Source organism: Mandrillus leucophaeus, unplaced genomic scaffold, assembly GCF_000951045.1.
Source record: "Mandrillus leucophaeus isolate KB7577 unplaced genomic scaffold, Mleu.le_1.0 Scaffold645, whole genome shotgun sequence".
Taxonomy (NCBI): Eukaryota; Metazoa; Chordata; class Mammalia; order Primates; family Cercopithecidae; genus Mandrillus; species Mandrillus leucophaeus.
In genome coordinates, this window is record NW_012106975.1 from 493,026 (window position 1) to 513,709 (window position 20,684).

A 20,684-nucleotide genomic window follows, 5' to 3' on the forward strand; every position below is an offset into this window, starting at 1 on the left:
CATAATCCTATCAATTTTAACATACAATTATATATTTTCTGTGTGTTATATTTTAGCTTTTTAGTGAGTATTATTCCATAGTTTAAGTTTTTACTTGACTTGGTTTCCTGCCTTGGTATTGTTATTGTTTATAACTTAAATATTTCTTGTAATTATTTTCTAAAATTGTTTTTTCATAATAGAAAATAAAAATAAGCAAAAAGGAAAAGCATTGTGTATAATTCACTACTATGTACTACTATTATTTCATTTCACTGTCAATCCTTCAGATATTTTTCTATGCATACATATCAAAATAATATCTAACTTTTACATTTTTACATGCATGTTTACAAACATAAGCTTTTTTTTTTCCCCCCCCTTTTTGAGACAGAGTCTCATTCTGTTGCCCACACTGGAGTGCAGTGGCGTGATCTTGGCTCACTGCAACCTCCGCCTCCCGTGTTCAATCAATGATCTTGCCTCAGCCTCCCGAGTAGCTAGGATTACAGGCACACGCCACCACGCTTGGCTAATTTTTGTATTTTTAGTAGAGATGGGGTTTCACCATGTTGGTCAGGCTGGTCTCAAACTTCTGACCTCGTGACCTACCTGCCTCAGCCTCCCAAAGTGCTGGGATTACAGGCATGAGCCACTACACCCAGCCACAGATATAAGCTTTTTTAAACATATTTTTCTCACTTAGTTATATTTCCTGAGCATCGTCACATGTCAGTATATATTGATACACATCAATATTTTTAATGCCTGCATAATATTCTACCATAAAGATAGATGTTCTATAATTTATGGAAATGATCCCATATTGAAACAACACTACTTTAAATGGTCTTGCACTTATATGTTTGTAGCTTGACTAATAATTATATTAGAATGCATATCTAAGTAATTTTCCAGTCAAAGGAATGTATGTTTTTAAAGCTTTTGAGCCATATTATTAAAATGCCTTCCTAAAGGTTTTCACCAGTTTTTACCTTTGTATCAATAGGATATGAGTATCAATTTTCCCACACCTTAAACTAGTGATGGCCATGAACGTTGCTTTTAATAGTGGACAATTTAATAGGTAAAAATGCTATCTTGCAGTTTAAGTCGCATTTTTAAAATTACTAGTGTTTTTTTGGCCAGGCGTGGTAGCTCATGCCTATAACCCCAGCACTTTGGGACGCCGAGGCAGGTGGATCACTTGAGGCCAGGATTTCGAGACCAGCGTGGGCAACATGGTAAAACCCTGTCTCTACTAAAGTAAATTACAAAATTAGCCAGGTGCAGTGCTGCATGCCTGTAATCCCAGCTACTGGGGAGGCTGAGGCACAAGAATTGCCTGACGCAAGGAGGCAGAGGCTGCAGTGAGCCAAGATCACGCCACTGCATGCCAGCCTAGGCAACAGAGTGAGACTGTCTCAAAAAAGAAAACAAAAACTAATGTTTTTTTAATTTAAATATGTTTATTGGCTATTTTTCTTTGTGAATTGTCTATTCATATCCTTTCCTGTTTTTCTAATGGCATACATGTGATTTTCTTTCTTATTTATAATCACTTCATATATTAAGATTTGTTATTTATAAATGTTGATCAGTTTATCTTGACTGTAATCATGTTTGACACCTTGAGCTTTTTTGGTTTTATTTTTATGTGGGCAAATTTCTGTCTTTTTGTGCTCTTTTTTTCCCTTTGGACTGATGCTTATTAGAACTGTCTTCCCTATGTGTAAAGTATGTTATCCATCATTTTCAGTGTCTGTATAATATTACATCCATAACTAACCCTTATCAACTTTTAAAAATATTTTGAATTACTTGTAAGAAATTGAAATAATAACATTTTTAATAAGTACCACAGCAACTGAATTATAACTCCTCAGTAAATATCAAATGTCCATAGTGCTGTGTGTAAAACTTACGTTTATTTATACTACTAATTTTCCTTGCTTAATGTGTTCAGTACTCTTACAAGGCATTGCTTTCAGGGAGCTGGGTATGGAGTTAGAAGAGAACGACACAGTCATTGATCTACATTTTTTTCACAATGGTTTTGGAAAAATATAGCCAGAAAGAAGGTTCTGCATGCTGGTGTGTGAATTCTCCAGGTCAATGCGTTCCTTTTCGTGTGTGTCTTATAGTGTTTATTATTTAAGTAGTTACATCTGCCTTTGAGTAGTCCTATTCACAGCAGAGAGGAGGTAGCTTGGATAACTTGAAAAGCATATATGGTACTAAAACATCATAGATCCACATTTCTCCTCTTCTTCTCCCCTCTACTGAACTGCCAACAATTGAGGACCACTCTGTTTAGTCAGATTTCTTTTTGTGTGTGTGTGTGTGTGTGTGTGTGTGTGTGTCTGTGACAGAGTCTTGCTCTATCGCCCAGGCTGGAGTGCAGTGGCACAACCTTAGCTCCACTGCAACCTTCACCTCCCGGGTTCACGCCATTCTCCTGCCTCAGCCTCCCGAGTAGCTGGGGCTACAGGTGCCCACCACCATGCCCGGGTGATTTTTTGTATTTTTAGTAGAGACAGGGTTTCACCGCGTTAGCCAGGCTGGTCTCAATCTCCTAACCTCGTGATCCGCCCATCTCGGCCTCCCAAAGTGCTGGGATTACAGGCGTGAGCCACTGTGCTGGCTTTAGATTTCTTATATTTGACCTTTGGGAGCGGGGACTCTTACCTAGGACTCCATGGATGGACTTCACAGCTTCACTGAATCTATGAGCCGAGGCCATGTATTGTGTGTATATGTATTGTTTCTGGGGAAGAGTGTTCACAACAACTTTCATCAGGTTCTCCAAAGGGTGTAAGACTAGGTGCCCAAGAATCCAGAAATAGAAAATGTCCTTGAATGGCAGAGGCAAAGTGTGGCCTAGGATAAACTCATGGAACAAATTATAGGTCAGAACCTAGAAACCTAGAGATGCATATAAAATTAGGTATTTGGCTGATCTTGATTGTTTTATTTACTCAGGATAACCAAATAATACAATTTTTGTTGGCACCTGCACATACTAAGTATGTAACTAGCATAAAGTTAGGGCATGCAGTTGCTGGAGTTGGAGAGGTTTGGGAGAGTAAGAATTGGGAGTCTAGTTTTGGAAGTGATAGTTTTGAAATGCTTGTGTGATCCAAGTGGTGATGCTGAGGAGTAGTAAGTGGAACATAGATCGGGAGCTCAGATACCAGGTTCTAAGAATAGGAAAGGACTCTCTTCCATGATCATTTTGAAGTTCTGATTGATTTTATTCAGATTTCACCTCTGCGTTCAGATTGTAATTCTTAGACCCTTCTACACATACAACTATGTGTTTCTCAACATTGACCCTTCGTAAAGACTGATAACTGATGTTGTTAAATTTTCATTTGTAAATGAATGAATACTTTCACCCCATGAGGTATTTCTTGAGTACAGAGACTAGCATTTTCACTGGAATCCCAAATTAGGGCTATAAATGTATTTGTATTTACATAAGCATGTTTATGTAAACAAATGTTCACATAAATATTTTGTGTCATTTCCATTTGATTTATAGCCTTAGTAATTCTTAGAAAGTCCTAGGTTTCAGCCTGGGCATTGTGGCAAAACCCTGCCTCTACCAAAAAAATACAAAAATTAACTGAGTGTGGTGGCAGACTCCTGTAGTCCCAGCTCCTCGGAAGGCTGAGGTGAGAGGATTGCCTGAACCTGGGAAGTCAAGACTGCAGTGAGCTGTGATCTCATCACCACACTCCAGCCTGGGCGACAGTAAGATTCTGTCTCAAAAAAACAAAAAAAAATTAAAGTGAAATTAAAAAAAAAAAGAAAGTTGTAGGTTATCCTTTGATTTTACCTTTATGTATTCCCCTTTTCCCATTTGTCTTTTTTTCTTTTTCTTTTTCTTTTTCTTTTTTTTTTTTTTTTTTTTTTGAGACAGAGTCTTGCTCTGTTACCCAGGCTAGAGTGCTATGGCGCTATCTTGACTCACTGCAACCTCTGTCTCCTGGGTACAAGCAGTTCTCCTGTCTCAGCCTCTCAAGTAGCTGAGACTATAGGCACATGCCACCACGTCTGGCTAATTTTTGTATTTTTAGTAGAGATGGGGTTTCACCATATTGGTCAGGCTGGTCTTGAACTCCTGACCTCAGGTGATCTACCCGCCCCAGCCTCCCAAAGTACTAGGATTACAGGCGTGAGCCACCGCACCCAGCCCTTTTTTCCTTTTAATAAGAAACAAGTCACTATTAATATAGGAAGGGAGACACAGACTTAAGACCACAAAAAGGGCTGGGCGCCACTCATGCCTGTAATCCTACCATTTAGGAGGCCGAGGTGTGCAGATCATGAGGTCAGGAGATTGAGACCATCCTGGCTAACATGGTGAAACCCCATCTCTACTAAAAATACAAAAAATTAGCCGGGCTTGGTGGCGAGCACCTGTAGTCCCAGCTACTCAGGAGGCTGAGGCAGGAGAATGGCATGAACCTGGGAGGCAGAGCTTACAGTGAGCCGAGATTGCACCACTGCCCTCCAGCCTAGCCAACCGAGCGAGACTCCGTCTCAAAAAAAAAAGAAAAAAAAAACACAAGAAGTCCTTTGTCACACATCATCATTATTATTGTTGTTATTATTACTGTGTATTGGCCTTACTTGTGTCTTTTTGTTTCCTCTTGCTAGGCTGTTGCAAATGAGTCTGGACTAAATTTTATATCTGTCAAGGGCCCTGAATTACTAAACATGGTAAGTTATTGAGCATGAGTCATTATTTTAGATTAGAAAAAGTAATGGTCATGCAAGCTACGGGGTAAAATGTTCTCAGATCTTTCAGCAGTTGTGGTATTTTGGTATTTAAAATCAGTGCCATAGGAGTGAGGAGGTTGAACTTTGCTCTCCTCTGCTACTTTGGGTGTATAAATGCTTTCTCAATTAAGTCTGTTAACCTCTGAGCCTGAATTTTCCCACAGCTAGAAGCAGTAGAGCAAAGATTTCAGTCTGAGTTGTCTGACTCCTGATCTACTTTTTGTCCTGTTGTCGTGTGGCTTAGATGAGTTCCGTATTAATAAATAAAAATACTTCTGGAGATAGAAGTCACTCAAGTGCTGTATCTTCCTTCTGCATTTAAGCAATTTATTATCTAAATTTAAGACACTTTGAATTTCTTATTTTTTGTCCTTCTCTATGAAAAGTAAAAATGCCATTCTATGATATATTCCAACAAAGAAGAAATGAGGGTAACATTTGTTTTAAAAGGTTTTTAAAATTTATCTCTACCCCAACTTTTAAATCTTTCCTATTGTGTATTACTTTCTCCCTAAAATAAGGGAGTTATACTTAAGTATTTCCTATGGACTTTTTATATACCTCGTAACTTTTCTTGTACTTCGTTTTGATTTTCCAGCAGAGGTGGTATTAGATGTGAACCTTGAAGCAGAGGGCGTTGGTGGGAACTGGGATTGGAAAAGAAGGTTATAGCCAGACGCTGAAGGGCCTTTATACCAAGCTAGAATTTGGATGTTAACTTCAGAATATCAGAGAGCTAATAGAGGCTTTAAATAAAGCAAGAGTGTAACATATTTTTAAAGATTGTAATTAGTAAAAATTTTATTATAACAGTTTCCACATATAAGGAATTCCAAAGAGTAATATAATGTACCCCTATGTATCTATCACCCAGCAAAAAAAAAAAAAAAAAGAAAGTGCACTTAAAGCTTTTGCAAACCCTTCCTCGTGATGTTCCCTGTTCTGTCTCCCATGGAACTTACCACAAGGCTGAATTTGGTGCTTATTAGTTCCATGCACTTCTTTCTATATTTACTATGTATGTATGTATCCCTAAACAATATATAGTATTATTTTGTATGTTTCAGAAGTATGAGGCCAGGCACAGTGGCTGACACCTGTGATCCCCAGCACTTTGGGAGACTGAGGCAAGAGGATCACTTGAGGCCAGGCATTTAAGACAGACCAACGTACCAAAACCCTGTCTCTACCAAAAAAAATTTTTAATGTAATTTTGTTTTTAAGTATGAGGTTTATGAGATAATTGGAAATGTTAGTGCTTACTGAATATTTGATATTAAGGAAATACTAATTTTTAAGTGTAATAATGACATGTTAAAATCATTATATTTTGGAGATACTGAAATATTTATAAATAAAATAGGACATCTAGGATTTTCTTCAATAAAACAAGGAAAGTGGACAGGAGTATAGATGAAGCAAGGTAGGTCATACATTGAGTTGATAATAATTGAAGGTCAGTGATGGATACATTTGAAGTTTATAACTGTTATATCTACTTTAGTTATACTTTTGGACTCTCCTTATACACTCTCCATGGAATAAGGCAAAACAAACAAAAAAGCCCTTTAAATAGTGTGTATTCTTTTGCAACTTGGTTTGGTTGGGTTTTTTGGTTTTTATTTTGTTTTGTTTTGTTTTTTGAGAGAGAGACAGGATCTCTGAAAGCAGAGGTTTTGCGCTGTTGCCTGGGCTGGTCTCAAACTCCTGGCCTCAGGTGATCCTCCTATCTCAGCCTCCCAAAATGCTAGGATTACAGGCGTGAGTGACTACACCTATTCTTGGTTGTTATTTTTGTTCAATATTTACTTATAATACTTATCTCTGTTGATGTATTTTTAGTTTATTAACTTTTTGTGTGGCATTTCATTGAATGAATATAACCATACTTTAAAAATCAGGGTTTTTTTCCTGATGAATTTTTAGGTTGAATATTATATATGTATATCTTTGCATATATTTGTGAGATTTTTTTTCTGCCTAGGGTATATACCCAGAAGGAGAATTGCTGAATCTTAGAGTATGTGCACTTTCAAAAATATTAGGTATTGGCTGGGCATAGTGCCTCACATCTGTAATCCCAGCACTTTGAGAGGTCAAGGCAGGAGGATTGCTTGAGGCCAGTTTGAGACCAGCATGGGCAACATAGTGAGACCCTGTCTCTACAAAAAAAACCATAAAATTAGCCAGATGCACACCTGTAGTCCCATCTCCTTGGGAGGCTGAGGTAGGAGGATTGCTTGAGCCTAAAAGGTCGAGGCTGCAGTGAGCTATGATCGCACCACTGCTCTCCAGCCTAGACAACACAGCAACATCCTGCCTCTCAAAAAAAAAAAAAAAAAAAAAAAAATTGGATATTGCTAACTGTTTTAATAAAGTAATTGTATCAGATTGTCCCACATTCTCAACAGCAGTGTTGGTATCAGATATTTTCATTTTTGCCAGTCTGGTGAACATGACATTTTGCCTCATTGTGGTCTGATTTGTTTTTTATGGGTGGGTAGGGGGAAGAGGTCTATGGAAGAGTGCAGAATGTCTCTGAAAGATTAGATGATCTGGGCTGGGCACAGTGGCTCACGCCTATAATCCCTGCACTTTGGGAGGCCAAGGTGGGTGGATCACTTGAGGTCAGGAATCCAAGACCAGTGTGGCCAATGTGGTGAAACCCCATTGTAAAACTACAAAAAAATTAGCCAAGCATAGTGGTGGGTGTCTGTAATCTCATCTACTCAGGAGACTGAGGCAGAAGAATCGTTTGAACTCGGGAGGTGGAGGTTACGGTGAGTAGAGATCACACCACTGCACTCCAGCCTGGGCAACAGAGTGAGACTGTCTCAAAAAGAAAGATTAGATGATCTAGTAAGGAAGATGGGCATCTTGGGATTGGAAAATGAGTTCACTCTAGGACATTTTAGATTAAACAGCCATCTGGAGATGTCTAGCAGGCGGTAGGAAATGTGAATCTGAAGCTCTGAAGAGATTTGAAAGTCACTGTCATCCAAGTGGTACCTAAAACCATGGGAATGGGTTCAGTCTGGTAGGACAAGTTTATTAAGTAAAAGAACAATTACATTAAGGGTCTCTGACTGAACCCTGAAAGATTGAAACAATTAAGGGATAAAGAAGCAAGATCTGGCAAAGGAGACTGAAAGTACTTGGTCATAAGATGCAGGACACCCCAGACCAGCTAAGCCTGAAAACCAAGGGAAGATGAGTTTTTCAGCCTTGTCAGTGTGACCAAACAGTATAAAAGATATTGAGAGTGGGACTTGGGATTTAGTTATTAGAAGGTCATTGGTGGCTTTAGGGAAAATACGTTTAATAATGATGTTTGCAAAAGCCAGACTAAAATGGTTGAAAATTTGATGGCCAATAAAGATTTTGAGATAATAAATGTAGGATCTTTACTTGAAATGTGGCATGTTTCAAATAAAGGATAAGATGGGCTTTTCTTTCATTTACTTATTTTTAATCACTGTTGCCTTGTTAAGATTAAATAGGTTTTAATATGTCCTTGTTGAAACTTTAGGTTTACTTTTCCCTAAATTAAATTTCCTTTTACCTAGCTACCTTGGTTTGCCATTTCCAAAGTCACTTTGCCAACGGTATTGATTGTTCTCTTCTATTCCTGTCTGAAACTTTATGTCTCCCAGCCCCCTGAGATGCCTTCTTTTACAACAGTACTGAATATTTTGCTTCAGCATTACAAGTGTAGTTTTTGCTGAATCAGATTTTCCAGGAAAGTCTACTATATTTGTACACTATTGTATTTGCACACTGTGTGTTATATTTGTACACTGTGCACTATATTTGTATACTGTGCAGGATATTAGAACAGAAAAATTTGAATGGGACTCCTGCTTTCCAAGAGCTATGTAATATAATATAGTGAGGGTAGAAGAGCTCAAATGTTATAATAAGGATAAAATCTGAATATCTGAATAGGACTCCTGCTTTCTAAGGGCTTTGTAATATAATATAGTGAAGGCAGAAGAGCTCAAATGTTGTAATAATACAAAGTACTCGAAGAGCAAAGAAATACTTTGGGTTTGGTTTGGGTCAAATGATAGTAAAACAGTTTTATATATCAAATTCCAGAAAGTATCAGGATGAGCCATATACATTTGCTGATATTTAACCATTTTTGACCTGTAATAGCCAACTGCATATAGTTCAACTTAATCAAATTTGCTATTATGGGAAGAATGATGAATGAGGATCTTTTAGAATGTAAGAAGAAATGTTCGGAGGTAGGTTAGAAAGCAGTTCAAGTAAGGGAAGCAGAATGAGCAAAAGTTTAACGAAAAATACCAAAAGGATGTGAGGGAAAGAAATTTCTAGTCAAAGGAAAAAATAGCACTTGAATCGCTGTCTTCTGCGGTGTATTCTTTGCCTTGATTATTTATTCTGGCCATAGAGTCATTATAGCAGAGGTGATATGAAATAGTTGGCACTGTAGGCCGGGGGCAGTGGCTCATGCCTGTAATCCCGGCATTTTAGGAGGCTGAGGCGGATGGATCATTTGAGGTTAGGAGTTTGAGACTAGCCTGGCCAACATAGTGAAACCTCGTCTCTACTAAAAAGACAAAAATTAGCCAGGTGGTAGTGGCAGCATGCCTGTAATCCCAGCTCCTCGGGAGGCTGAGGCAGGATAATTGCTTGAACCTGCTGGGCAGAGGTTGCAGCCACCGAGATCGCTCCACTGCACTCCGGTCTGGGTGACAGAGAGACCCTGTCTTAAAAATAATAATAATGATTGGCACTGTAAAGATGTTTTTTGGATTCCATCTTATTTAGCAGTTTCATTAAGAAAAAACTCTTTCTTAGTCATCTGGTTTGACATTTTACGAGAAAAATTTCTTATGCCTAAGCTAAAAGCGAAATCATCCTTACATGTGGCTTTTCATATTACTTAGTCCTAATGTTATAGTTGCTTGTGAATTGCTATATTTCTTGACTTATCTTAATGTTTTATATTTTGATTTAGATTTCAACATAGAGTAAGCCATTATGAAACCTGTTAAATGCCTAGTTGGCTCACTTTGCCTCCTCTGATGCTGTATGACAAAATAGTTATTCCTTTATTTAGTAAGATGACTTTTGTAGAAATAACAATAAAATAGTAATTTGACTTATGTGCACGTAAAATACTGTTGAATTAATGAAAATTATTGCTGGATATTTTATATGCACAAGGCTTACAAGATTAGTTCTAAAATACAATTGAATTTTGGTGATTTTTTTGAGCTAGAGAAGACCTTACGTTTCACTTAAGCCTTCATTTTATAAATAAGGAAATTTATAGAAGGCTTAAATAGTTGCTACTTTTATTAAGTTGAACTATATGCTGTTGACTATTACAGGTCAAAAATGGTTAAATATCAGCAATTGTATATGGTTCATCCTGATACTTTCTGGACTTTGGCACATAAACTAGTTTTATGTCACATAAAACTGTTTTACTGTCATTTGACCCAAACCACAAAGTTGAACCGTTGGTATTTTATTTCCTTTCTGTGTATGTTTAGTATGTTGGTGAGAGTGAACGTGCTGTGCGACAAGTTTTTCAACGAGCCAAGAACTCAGCACCCTGTGTGATATTCTTTGATGAAGTGGATGCTTTATGTCCTCGAAGATCAGACCGAGAGGTAATTATCATGGACTAGTGGTTTACAGATTCTTTTAGCACAATAAACCTTTTCTATGTTCTAAGCCAGGTATTTCTTATAAGTCATACCTTAGGAGCATTGAGACTCTTAGTGAAGACACCTAGTAATTTGAAATCAAATCTTAGAGATAGCAGTTGTATTCTGTATCTGCCTCTGCATCCATTTTTTTTCCTGTTTATTATTTTGGTTGCAGAATCTGTAGGTCATCCTAATTCACACAAATGAGTAGGTGAGTATGGAAATGATATTAGTTTTAAATAGCTTGCCTTATAATCTTGTTATCCTACAACATTCTTGAGCTAAAAGAGTTCTTGAGACAGGAAAAAAAACAATTTAAGATATCATGCACTCAAAATAGGGTCAGGTTATTAACTTTAAGACCCCAAACCTTTTCTCTTAAGTAAGACATTAAAATGAAGAAGATAAAAAAAGACCCAACACCCGTTTATATCTGGAGAAGATATAAAATTGATCTGCATTGAATACCACTTGCATCAGCCACACTGAGTCACAGTCCTTAGAGATTTCAGTACAGAGTACCAGAAACAGTTGTTATTAGGAGTGCTATTATATAACAATTTGAAGCTTAGTGAAGCATAACATAAACCATAAATATATAACCTTTTTGAAGCAGACAGCAGCTACTTCATTTATTTATTTATTTACTTATTTATTTATTTATTTTTGAGACAGAGTTTCGCTCTTGTCTCCCAGGTGGGAGTGCAATGGTGCGAACTCGGTTCACTGCAACTTCCGCCTCCTGGGTTCAAGCGATTCTCCTCCCTCAGCCTCCTGAGTAGCTGGAATTACAGGCACCCGCCACCATGCCTGGCTCATTTTTGTATTTTTAGTAGAGACAGGGTTTCCCCATGTTGGTCAGGCTGGCCTTGAACTCCTGACCTCAGGTGATCCATCCGCCTCGGCCTCCCAAAGTACTGGAATTACGGGGTTGAGCCACCACGCCCGGCCACAGGTACATTTCTTGTAAGATGACTGAAGAAATGGTTACATTTCTTTTGTTGTTGTTGTTGTTGTTGTTGTTTTGTTGTTGAAACAGAGACTCACTCTGTCACCCAGACTGGAGTGCAATGGTGCGATCTCGGCTCACTGCAACCTCTGGCACCCAGGTTCAAGCGATTCTCCTGCCTCAGCCTCCAGAGTAGCTGGGATTATAAGCGCCCGCCACTACTTGGCTAATTTTTGTAGTTTTTAGTAGAGACGGGGTTTTACATCATTTCTGAAACCTAGGAAATCTTTTGTGATTTATTTTCAATACGTGTGTGTGTGTGTGTCTTGGGTCATAAAACATTACATGCCTCATTTTGCTAAAAATCTCCAAAAACATTCAAAAGTCACAAAAAAAAGCTGACTGATACAAATAAATAAATAAATGTGACTCACATTTTAGCGGTTTTGTTTCTTCATCCAGTAGTCATTGATACCATCATAGAAAATTCTTATTACAGGCTTATCTTTGATAGTGATGTCAGTGACTGAGGCAGAGATCCTTGCCAGGTTCCCCAGTCATATTCCAAAGTCTACTGTGGGCTATGGAGCAAAACACAGTACTTTGATACCTCCAGCTGGTTAGGGCACGGCATGCTCTGGATTTTATTCTTTTCCTTTTTATTCCCATCTCTTCTGCCATGAATAAACCCTTCATTTGTCCACAGCCCCTTCAGTTGGTTTGCAGCTCTCTACTGTCAGCTGGTAAATCTAAATTTGGAGAGGTTCATTGTCAACTGTTGCCCTCAAAGAAGTCTGTAGCCGTATGAAGTACATGTCTGACTTCTGGTTTATCTCTCTCTTTTTTTTTAAAGAATAAAGAATGGCTGCTCCATAGGCAGAGCGGCCTTATTTGTTTCTTGGATGTCTACTGCCATGCATTTCTTTCTTTTCCTTTCCTTTCCCTTTCCTTTCTTTTTTTTTTTTCTTGGGAAAGAGTCTTGCTCTATCACCCAGGCTGGAGGCTAGAGTGCAATGGCACTATCTCAGCTCACTGCAACCTCTGCCTCCCAGGTTCAAGCGATTTTCCTAACTGAACCTCCCTAGTAACTGGGATTACAGGCGCCTGCTACCATGCCCGACTAATATTTGTGTTTTCAGTAGAGGTGGGGTTTCACCATGATGGCTGGGCTGATCTCGAACACCTGGTCTCAAGTGATCCACCAGCCTCGGCCTCCCAACGTATCGGGATTAGAGGCATGAGCCACCACACCCAGCCTACTGCCATACATTTCTATACTCTGATATATATGGGTTTCTTTTCTTGTGGTTTTTTTGTTTGTTTGTTTGTTTTTGAGACAGAGTCTTGCTCTGTCACCCAAGCTCTAGTGCAGTGGCATAATCTCAGCTCACTGCAGCCTCCGCCTCCCAGGGTCAAGTGATTCTCCTGTCTCTGTCTCCCAGGTAACTGGCACTACAGATGTGTGCTACCACACCTGGCTAATTTTCCTTTTTTAGTAGAAACGGGTTTTACCATGTTGGCCAGGCTGGTCTCGAACTCCTGACCTCAGGTGATCCACTCGCCTCGGCCTCCCAAAGTGCTGGAATTACAGGTGTGAGCCACTATGCCCAGCTATAATTTGCTTTTCTACATTTTCACCTAAAGCAGATTCTGAAAACATTTTATTTTTATTTTTTGTTTGTTTCTTTTTATTTGATCTTCTTTTTTTTTTTTAAACAGAGTCTCACTCTCACCCAGGCTGGAGTGCAGTGGCACGATCTCAGCTCTCCGCAGCCTTTGCCTCCTGGGTTCAAGTGATTCTCATGCCTAAGCCTGCTGAGTAGCTGGGACTATAGGTACATGCCACCATGCCCAGCTGATTTTTCATATTTTTTTTTTTTAGTAGAGACAGGGTTTCACCATGTTGGCCAGGCTAGTCTCGAACTTCCAACCTCAGGTGATCCACCTGCCTCAGCCTTCCAAAGTGCTAGGATTACAGACATGAGCCACCATGTCCAGCCTCTAAAAATCTTTTAAATTTGAATGTATTCTTTTTGAATTACACTAGTTATACATGAATACATGCTTGTGAAAAATTCAAATAAAGCACAAGTATAAAGAGAGTAAATTTCTTTCCATTCTCCTCCGTATTACTCTTCTTAGAGGTTATTATGACACTACGAATAGTTTATCATTTAGTATGCATCATTCTAGAACTTTTTCCAGAAGCAAAAAAATGTATATTTTACACTTCTGTTTTGTTATTGTTGCTGTTGAGACAGGGTCTTACCCTGTCACCCAGGCTGAAGTGCAGTGGTGTGATTGTAGCTCACTGCCTGCCACCTTGAGCTCCTGGGCTCAAGCAGTGATCCCACCTTAGCTGCCTGAGTAGCTAGTAGTACAGTTGTGCACTGCCACACCCAGCTAAGTTTTTGTTTTTAGAGGTGGGATCTTGCTATGTTGCCCAGGCTGGTCTTGAACTTCTGGCCTCAAGTGATCCTCCTGCCTCTGCCTCCCAAAGTGCTGAGATTACATCATGCCTGGACCTAGGCTTCTATTTTTTATATTAATGTGGTCATTCTGTCTTGATGACTTTCTCATGTACGTAATAACTTAAAAATATATATAGTATTATCCTCAGTCTGGATACAGCAGAATTTACTTAATAATTCTCCTGTTTTGGGCATTTAGATTGTTTCCAGTTGTAAACAGAACTCTACTTGTATCACGCATTTTTGTGCACCTGTGGTGGGACTATGTGAGACAGAATTTTGGAAGTGAAAATCAGGGTGGAAGATTGCTCTATATTAGATTTTGAAAGATAATGCTGTATCATCCTTCACAAAAACTATCAGTTACATGTGCCCACCAGCAGTGTGTGAAAATATCCATTTCTTATCAACAATGGATTATACCCATCTTTTTATTTTTTGGCAGTTTTATTGGCAAATCATATTACATTTTAGTATACATGTCCCTGACTACCATGAGGTAGACTGTCTCCAGTGATTTGAAATTATTTGATCATATGTTTCAGCCCTTTTGCTATTGCTGTCTTTTTCTTTTTTTGTGTTAATTGGTACTCTGTGATGGAAAGTAGTCTTTTATTTAATTATGTGTTGATACTATTTTTCCCAGTCTTACGACTTATATTTAATTTTATTATATAGAATATTATAGGTTTGGTTTGTTTGTTTGTTTTCTGTTTTGAGAGAGTCTCACTCTGTCGCCCAGGCTGGAGTGCAGTGGCGTGATCTCAGCTCACTGCAGCCTCCGCCTCCCAGGTTCAAGCAATTCTTCTGCCTCAGCCTCCCATGCAGCTGAGATTACAGGTTCCTGCCACCATACCCAGCTAATTTTTTGTATTTTTAGTAGAAACGGGGTTTCACCATGTTGGCCAGACTGGTCTTGCACTTCTGACCTCAGGTGATCCACACGTCTCGCCTCCCAAAGTGCTGGGATTACAGGTGTGAGTCACCATGCCCGGCCAGAATATTATGGCTTTAATACAGAAAAATCTATCAGTCATTCTTGTATTGACTCTCGTCTTGCTTATGTACAACAATATTTTTTACCCTTTACTTCCTTATATTTTTGAGTATGGATTATGATTCTGTTAGTGTTATGTTCCCCAGGAGTGACAATAAGGAACACCAAATTTTTCTTTCTAGAGAAATCAGTGGGGTAAGCTGGGTGTGGTAGCTTATACCTGTAATCCCAGCAGTTTGGGTGGCCAAGGCAGGCAGATTGCTTGAGTCCAGGAGTTCAAGACCAGCATGGACAACATGGTGAAATCCTGACTCTACACAAAAAAGAAAAATTAGCCAGGTGTGGTGGTGCATACCTGTAGTCCCAGCCACTTGGGAGGCTGAGGTAGGAGGATTGCTTGAGCCCAGAAGGTAGAGGTTGCAGTGAGCTGAGATCTCACCACTGCACTTCCAGCCTGGGCGACAGAGCAAGACCCCTGTCTCAAAAAAAAAAAAAAAAAAAAGGAAAGAAATGAGGTAAGCCCATTACCACCTGTGTATGTAAAATTTATGGTGAAGAAAAACAATTAATGACCAAAAACACAGCACCACTTTTCTCATTTCCTTCATTTAAAACTTTTTTGTTGTTTCTGTATCTAAGTGATTTATCCCTCTCCCTGAATTTATACCAACTCCCTGGATGTTTCCTTTCACCTAGATATTGCTGAGATAACTTTACTTTGTATTATTTGCTTCGAGGAAAAGAGAAAATACCTCATCAGTGTCCCAGATACTCCCATATGTGTTGCACTAAAAAGATCTGGAACACCTGGCTTGTCTGATGGTGGTGGGTTATCAGAATTTATTAACATTAGTGTCATCCGGTTGCAGTGGCACAAGCCTGTAATCCCAGCACTTTGGGAGGCCGAGGTGGAAGGATCGGTTGAGCTCAGGAGTTCGAGACTAGCCTGGGCAATATAGCAAGAGGATCTCTAGAAAAAAATATGAAAATTAGCTAGGCGTGGTGGCACACACCAGTAGTACCAGCTACTTGGGAGGCTGAGGTGGCAGGATTGCTTGAGCCCAGGAGGGGAAGGCTGCAGTGAGCTGAGATCACACCACTACACTCTAGCCTGGGCTACAGAGTAAAACCCTGCCTCAAAAAAAAAATTAGTCTCACCAAAGGTGGTATACAACCTCCCACTGTTAAATTTGACTGACTTTAAAAATAAAATGAGATCTAGAATGCCTGATGTACTGGGAAATTTGGGGTTCAAAAGCTTAGTCTAGGGCTGGGCGTGGTGACTCACTCCTGTAATCCCAGCGCTTTGGGAGGCCGAGGTGGGCTGATCACCTGAGGTCAGGAGTTTCAAGACCAGCCTGACCAACATGGTGAAACCCCATCTCTACTGAAATTACAAAATTATCCTGGCATTGTGGCACATGCCTGTAATCCCAGCTACTTGGGAGGCTGAGGCAGGAGAATTGCTTGAACCAGGAGACGGAGGTTGCAGTGAGCCGAGATCACACCATTGCACTCCAGTCTGGGCAACAAGAGCGAAACTTCATCTCAAAAAAAAAAAAAAAAGAAGCTTAGTCTGGGTGGGGTGCATCTCTCACACCTATAATCCCGGCACTTTGGGAAGCTGAGGCAAGAGGATTGCTTGAGGCCAGGAGTTCAAGACTAGCCTGGACAGCATAGCAAGACCCATCTCTACCAAAGAAACAAAAGCTAGCTGTAGATTCGCCCCAAGGGAAGTGTATTGTGACGGTTAGATGTTTGAGTAACTCAGAAACATTAGACCTTGGGATACATTCAGCCTGAGATTGAGTCTCATCTCTTCCTTTACCTAGTGATGAGAACTTGGACAAGTAACCCCTGTGAGCCTCACTTTCCTCATTTAGACTGTAGATAATAATAGGATTGCTGGGGAGGTCCTCTGATGAGAACACATTTTGCACAGTGTGTGCAGATAGTGGCTCCTTGGAAAATGATCACTGTGATCTCTTTTGCATGGGGAAATGTATTATTTTCATGGGGAAGAAAAAATTTTTTTTTTTTCCTTTATATTGAGAGCTGATGGAACCAGATTTATGTCTTTTTAGACAGGGGCAAGTGTCCGAGTGGTGAATCAGCTACTTACAGAGATGGATGGTCTGGAAGCACGCCAGCAGGTTTTTATTATGGCAGCCACTAACAGGCCAGGTAAGAAATAAAAATATTGTAACGCAGATGAATCTAAAAACTTACAGCATTTCCATAGAAGAGATTCAGATAATTAAAAATAAAAGTAAAAACTTGTAGCATTTATAAACAATATAATTCACACGCATCCTAGGAAAGGAAGATTAAATTTGGATAATCCCTTTCTGGTTCTGTGAAAGGAAACTTCGTAGTTGAAATAAAGGCTTAGAAAGCTTTTGCATAAGCTATAGTAAAAAGCATAGTATTACTGCTTGGATCCCATGAGATTGCTTTTCTGTGTTCGTGCTTAGAAAGCTCTTTTTGGCTGAGAACAGTTGCAGCATACACTCTTTTCTTTTTCTTTTTGGAGACAGAATCTCACTTTGTCACCCAGGCTGGCATGCGGTGGCATGACCTTGGCTCACTGCAACCTCTGCCTCCTGGGTTCAAGTGATTCTCCTGCCTCAGCCTCCTGAGTAGCTGGGATTACCGGTGCTGCCACCATGCCCAGCTATTTTTTGTATTTTTAGTAGAGATGGGGTTTCGCCATGTTGGCCAGGCTGGTCTTGAACTCCTGAACCTCAGGTGATCCACCCAACTCGGCCTCACAAAGTGCTGCGATTACAGACGTGAGCCATTGCACCCGACCGGCATACACTTTTGACCACAAAAGTATTTTAAGAATTTGTGTTTTATGGTTTCTCGCTAGCTTATAGGAAATAAAAACCATACTCTTCACTCTACTAGAAGTTAAAGATAGATTTTTAAGGTTTTATGCTGGAGCCATGCCCTCATATCTGCCCTTAATGATTACTGAAAATTGTTTTCAAGGTTAAGCATTCTTTGAGAGATTCAGAAAAGGGCTCAAGACTATAGAAGTGCAGAAGGTGGCTCAGAGTTACAACTCTAATCACATGCTTGATCTTTCTGGTGATCAGTCCCCTGCCTGAAGCTATCTGTGGGGCCACTATGTGTCACCATATTAGCTCAACAAAGATATTCCTGGCATTCAGGAAATTGCAAGGATTTTTGAAGGTCTATGCCAGGAACGATGGGCAAAGACCAATTATATTCTGTATTATACCATAGTGACCTTGGGACTATATTACTTCATCTTGCTGACCATCATTTTGGCACTTTTAAAATGAGGATGATAATACTTAATTGGCAGGATTGCCACAAAGGTTAAATGATGTTGGTAATGTATCTACCACAGTGGTAGTAAACAGCAGGTAGCTATTTAGTAATTATTATCATGTTCATAAGCAGTTTCGTAATAGTAGTGGGAACAGTCATTAGGTCATAAAATCACAGAGTCATTCTAGAAGAAAGTCCCTCAGAGTTGAACAGAATCACATTTTCCCTTTCATAAGAAGATACAGATCTTTTCTCACATATTTCAAAAAGATGCTTGTCTTAGTCTGTTTTGTGTTGCTATAATAGAATACCTGAAACTGGGTAATTAGTGTTAAAAAGAAGAGATTCAGTTCTTCTAGTTCAGGAAGCTGGGAAGGTCAAGATTGAGTGGCCTGCATCTGTCAAGGGCCCTCTTGCTGCATCATCCCAAGGTGAAAGGGTGGAAGAGCACAAGAGCATGCATGAGAGAGCAAAAGGAAAGTGGCCTGGACAGGAAGAAACCATGGTCCCATGAATAAGGGTGGACAAATAAAGTTTAATTAATTTTACTCTATCTTTGGACATTTATCTCAACTGCCTGACCTGAACAACTGACTGTTTTCCTCAGCCTACCAAAAAGCATTTTGTATAGCAAAAGATTGGTTTCATTAGAGGAAACCTGGAGAAGAGAGAAGCAGAGAGGGGGGGATCCTGGGGAGTAGGAAATGAGGGCCGTGTTTCTCTCAAAAAAGCCTCTTTGAAGAAATACATTGATCTAGTTTTTTCTGGTGTGTGATCATCCTTTTTAAAGTGAGGAGCATAAATTAGTAAGGATGGGCTTAATATCTGTTGGTGGTGAGACAAGAAAATGCTAAAATTATTATCTGTTATTTTATTTAATTGTACTATCTGGTTTTGATGTATGGCTTGTCATGTATGCAATGTATTAATAATATAATACAGAAACATAGTTAATAAATGATTAGACATTAAAAAAAGGAAGAAAGTGGCCAAGCTGGGCATGGTGGCTTATGCCTGTAATCCTAGCACTTTACAAGGTCGAGACAGGAGAATCGCTTGAGCTTGGGAGTTTAAGACCAGCCTGGGCAACATAGTGAGACCTTGTCTCTATTATTTAAAAAATAGAGAGAGTGGCTAAACATATCTTTTGATCAAGAGTCCACTCCTGCAATAACTTACCCACTCCCTTGGAACCAGCATTATTCATGAGGCAGAGCCCTCATGACCTCATCACTTTTTAAAGGCCCCACCTCTCAACACTGTTTTATTGGGGATTAAGTTTCCAGCACGTGAACTTTGGGGAATACGTTCAAACCACAGCATCAGTCTTTCGTTTCCTGTATAACATATTCTATCGTTAACAGCCCTCACCATATTTTAAGTTTGTTTATTTTATTATTTATTTATTTATTTTGAGACAGAGTCTTGGTCTGCTGCCCAGACTGGAGTGCAGTGGCGTGATCTCAGCTCACTGCAACCTCTGCCTCCCGGGTTCAAAGGTTTCTTCTGCCTCAGCCTCCCAAGTAGCTGGGACTACAGGCACGTGCCTCCACGCCCAGCTAATTTTTGTATTTTTAGTAGAGACAGGGTTTCACCGTGCTGACCAGGCTGGTCTCAAACTTCTGACCTCAGGTGATCTGCCTGCCTCGGCCTCCCAAAGTGCTGGGATTACAGGCATGAGCCACTGCACCTGGCCTGTTTATTTTAAAACCTGTGTTAAGAATGGCAGATGAATCATAATGTGGTACCGGTGTTTTGTTTTTTTCCCTATGTATGTATATTGTCTTCCCCTAAAACTCTTCCATCCTTTTTTCCCCTTTAACAAATCTGTTGCATTAATGACCTACATTTAAAAATAAATGATCTGGCCGAGGCCAGCGGATCATAAGGTCAGGAGATTGAGACCATCAGCTAACACGGTGAAACCCCATCTCTACTAAAAATACAAAAAAATTAGCTGGGCATGGTGGCATGCGCCTGTAGTCCCAGCTACTTGGGAGGCTGAGGCTGAGGCAGGAGAATTGCTTGAACCCAGGAGGTGAAGGTTGCCATGAGCCAAGATTGCACCACTGCACTCCAGCCTGGGCGGCAAAGCGAAACTGTCTCAAAAAATAATAATAGTAATAATAAATGTTCTAGATCTTCTTCACTTGTTTTCATGCTTATTTGGCAGTTCTGCTCCATTATATACTATCATGTGACATTGTTTTGATTGCTTATAACTTCTTGTCTGCTTAGCTTTAAGAATTTCCTCTGGCCGGGTGTGGTGGCTCAAGCCTGTAATCCCAGCACTTTGGGAGCCCGAGATGGGCGGATCACGAGGTCAGGAGATCGAGACCATCCTGGCTAACACAGTGAAACCCCATCTCTACTAAAAAAAAAAAATACAAAAAACTAGCCGGGCGACGTAGCGGGCGCCTGTAGTCCCAGCTACTCGGGAGGCTGAGGCAGGAGAATGGCGTAAACCCGGGAGGCGGAGCTTGCAGTGAGCTGAGATCCGGCCACTGCACTCC

The 20,684-nt window shown here is 39.9% G+C and overlaps 1 protein-coding gene across 5 annotated transcripts in view; it reads left to right on the forward strand.

Annotated features, from left to right (window-relative positions):
* The window catches only part of NVL (nuclear VCP-like), a 113,525-nt gene that overhangs the window by 54,291 nt on the left and 38,550 nt on the right, over positions 1 to 20,684 (forward strand). For all 5 annotated transcript variants that reach the window (XM_012000978.1, XM_012000979.1, XM_012000977.1 and 2 more), the window contains 3 exons: positions 4,645 to 4,707; positions 10,296 to 10,415; positions 16,956 to 17,055. In XM_012000978.1, the coding sequence (XP_011856368.1) occupies positions 4,645 to 4,707; positions 10,296 to 10,415; positions 16,956 to 17,055 (283 nt within the window). The remainder of the gene's footprint in view (positions 1 to 4,644; positions 4,708 to 10,295; positions 10,416 to 16,955; positions 17,056 to 20,684) is intronic.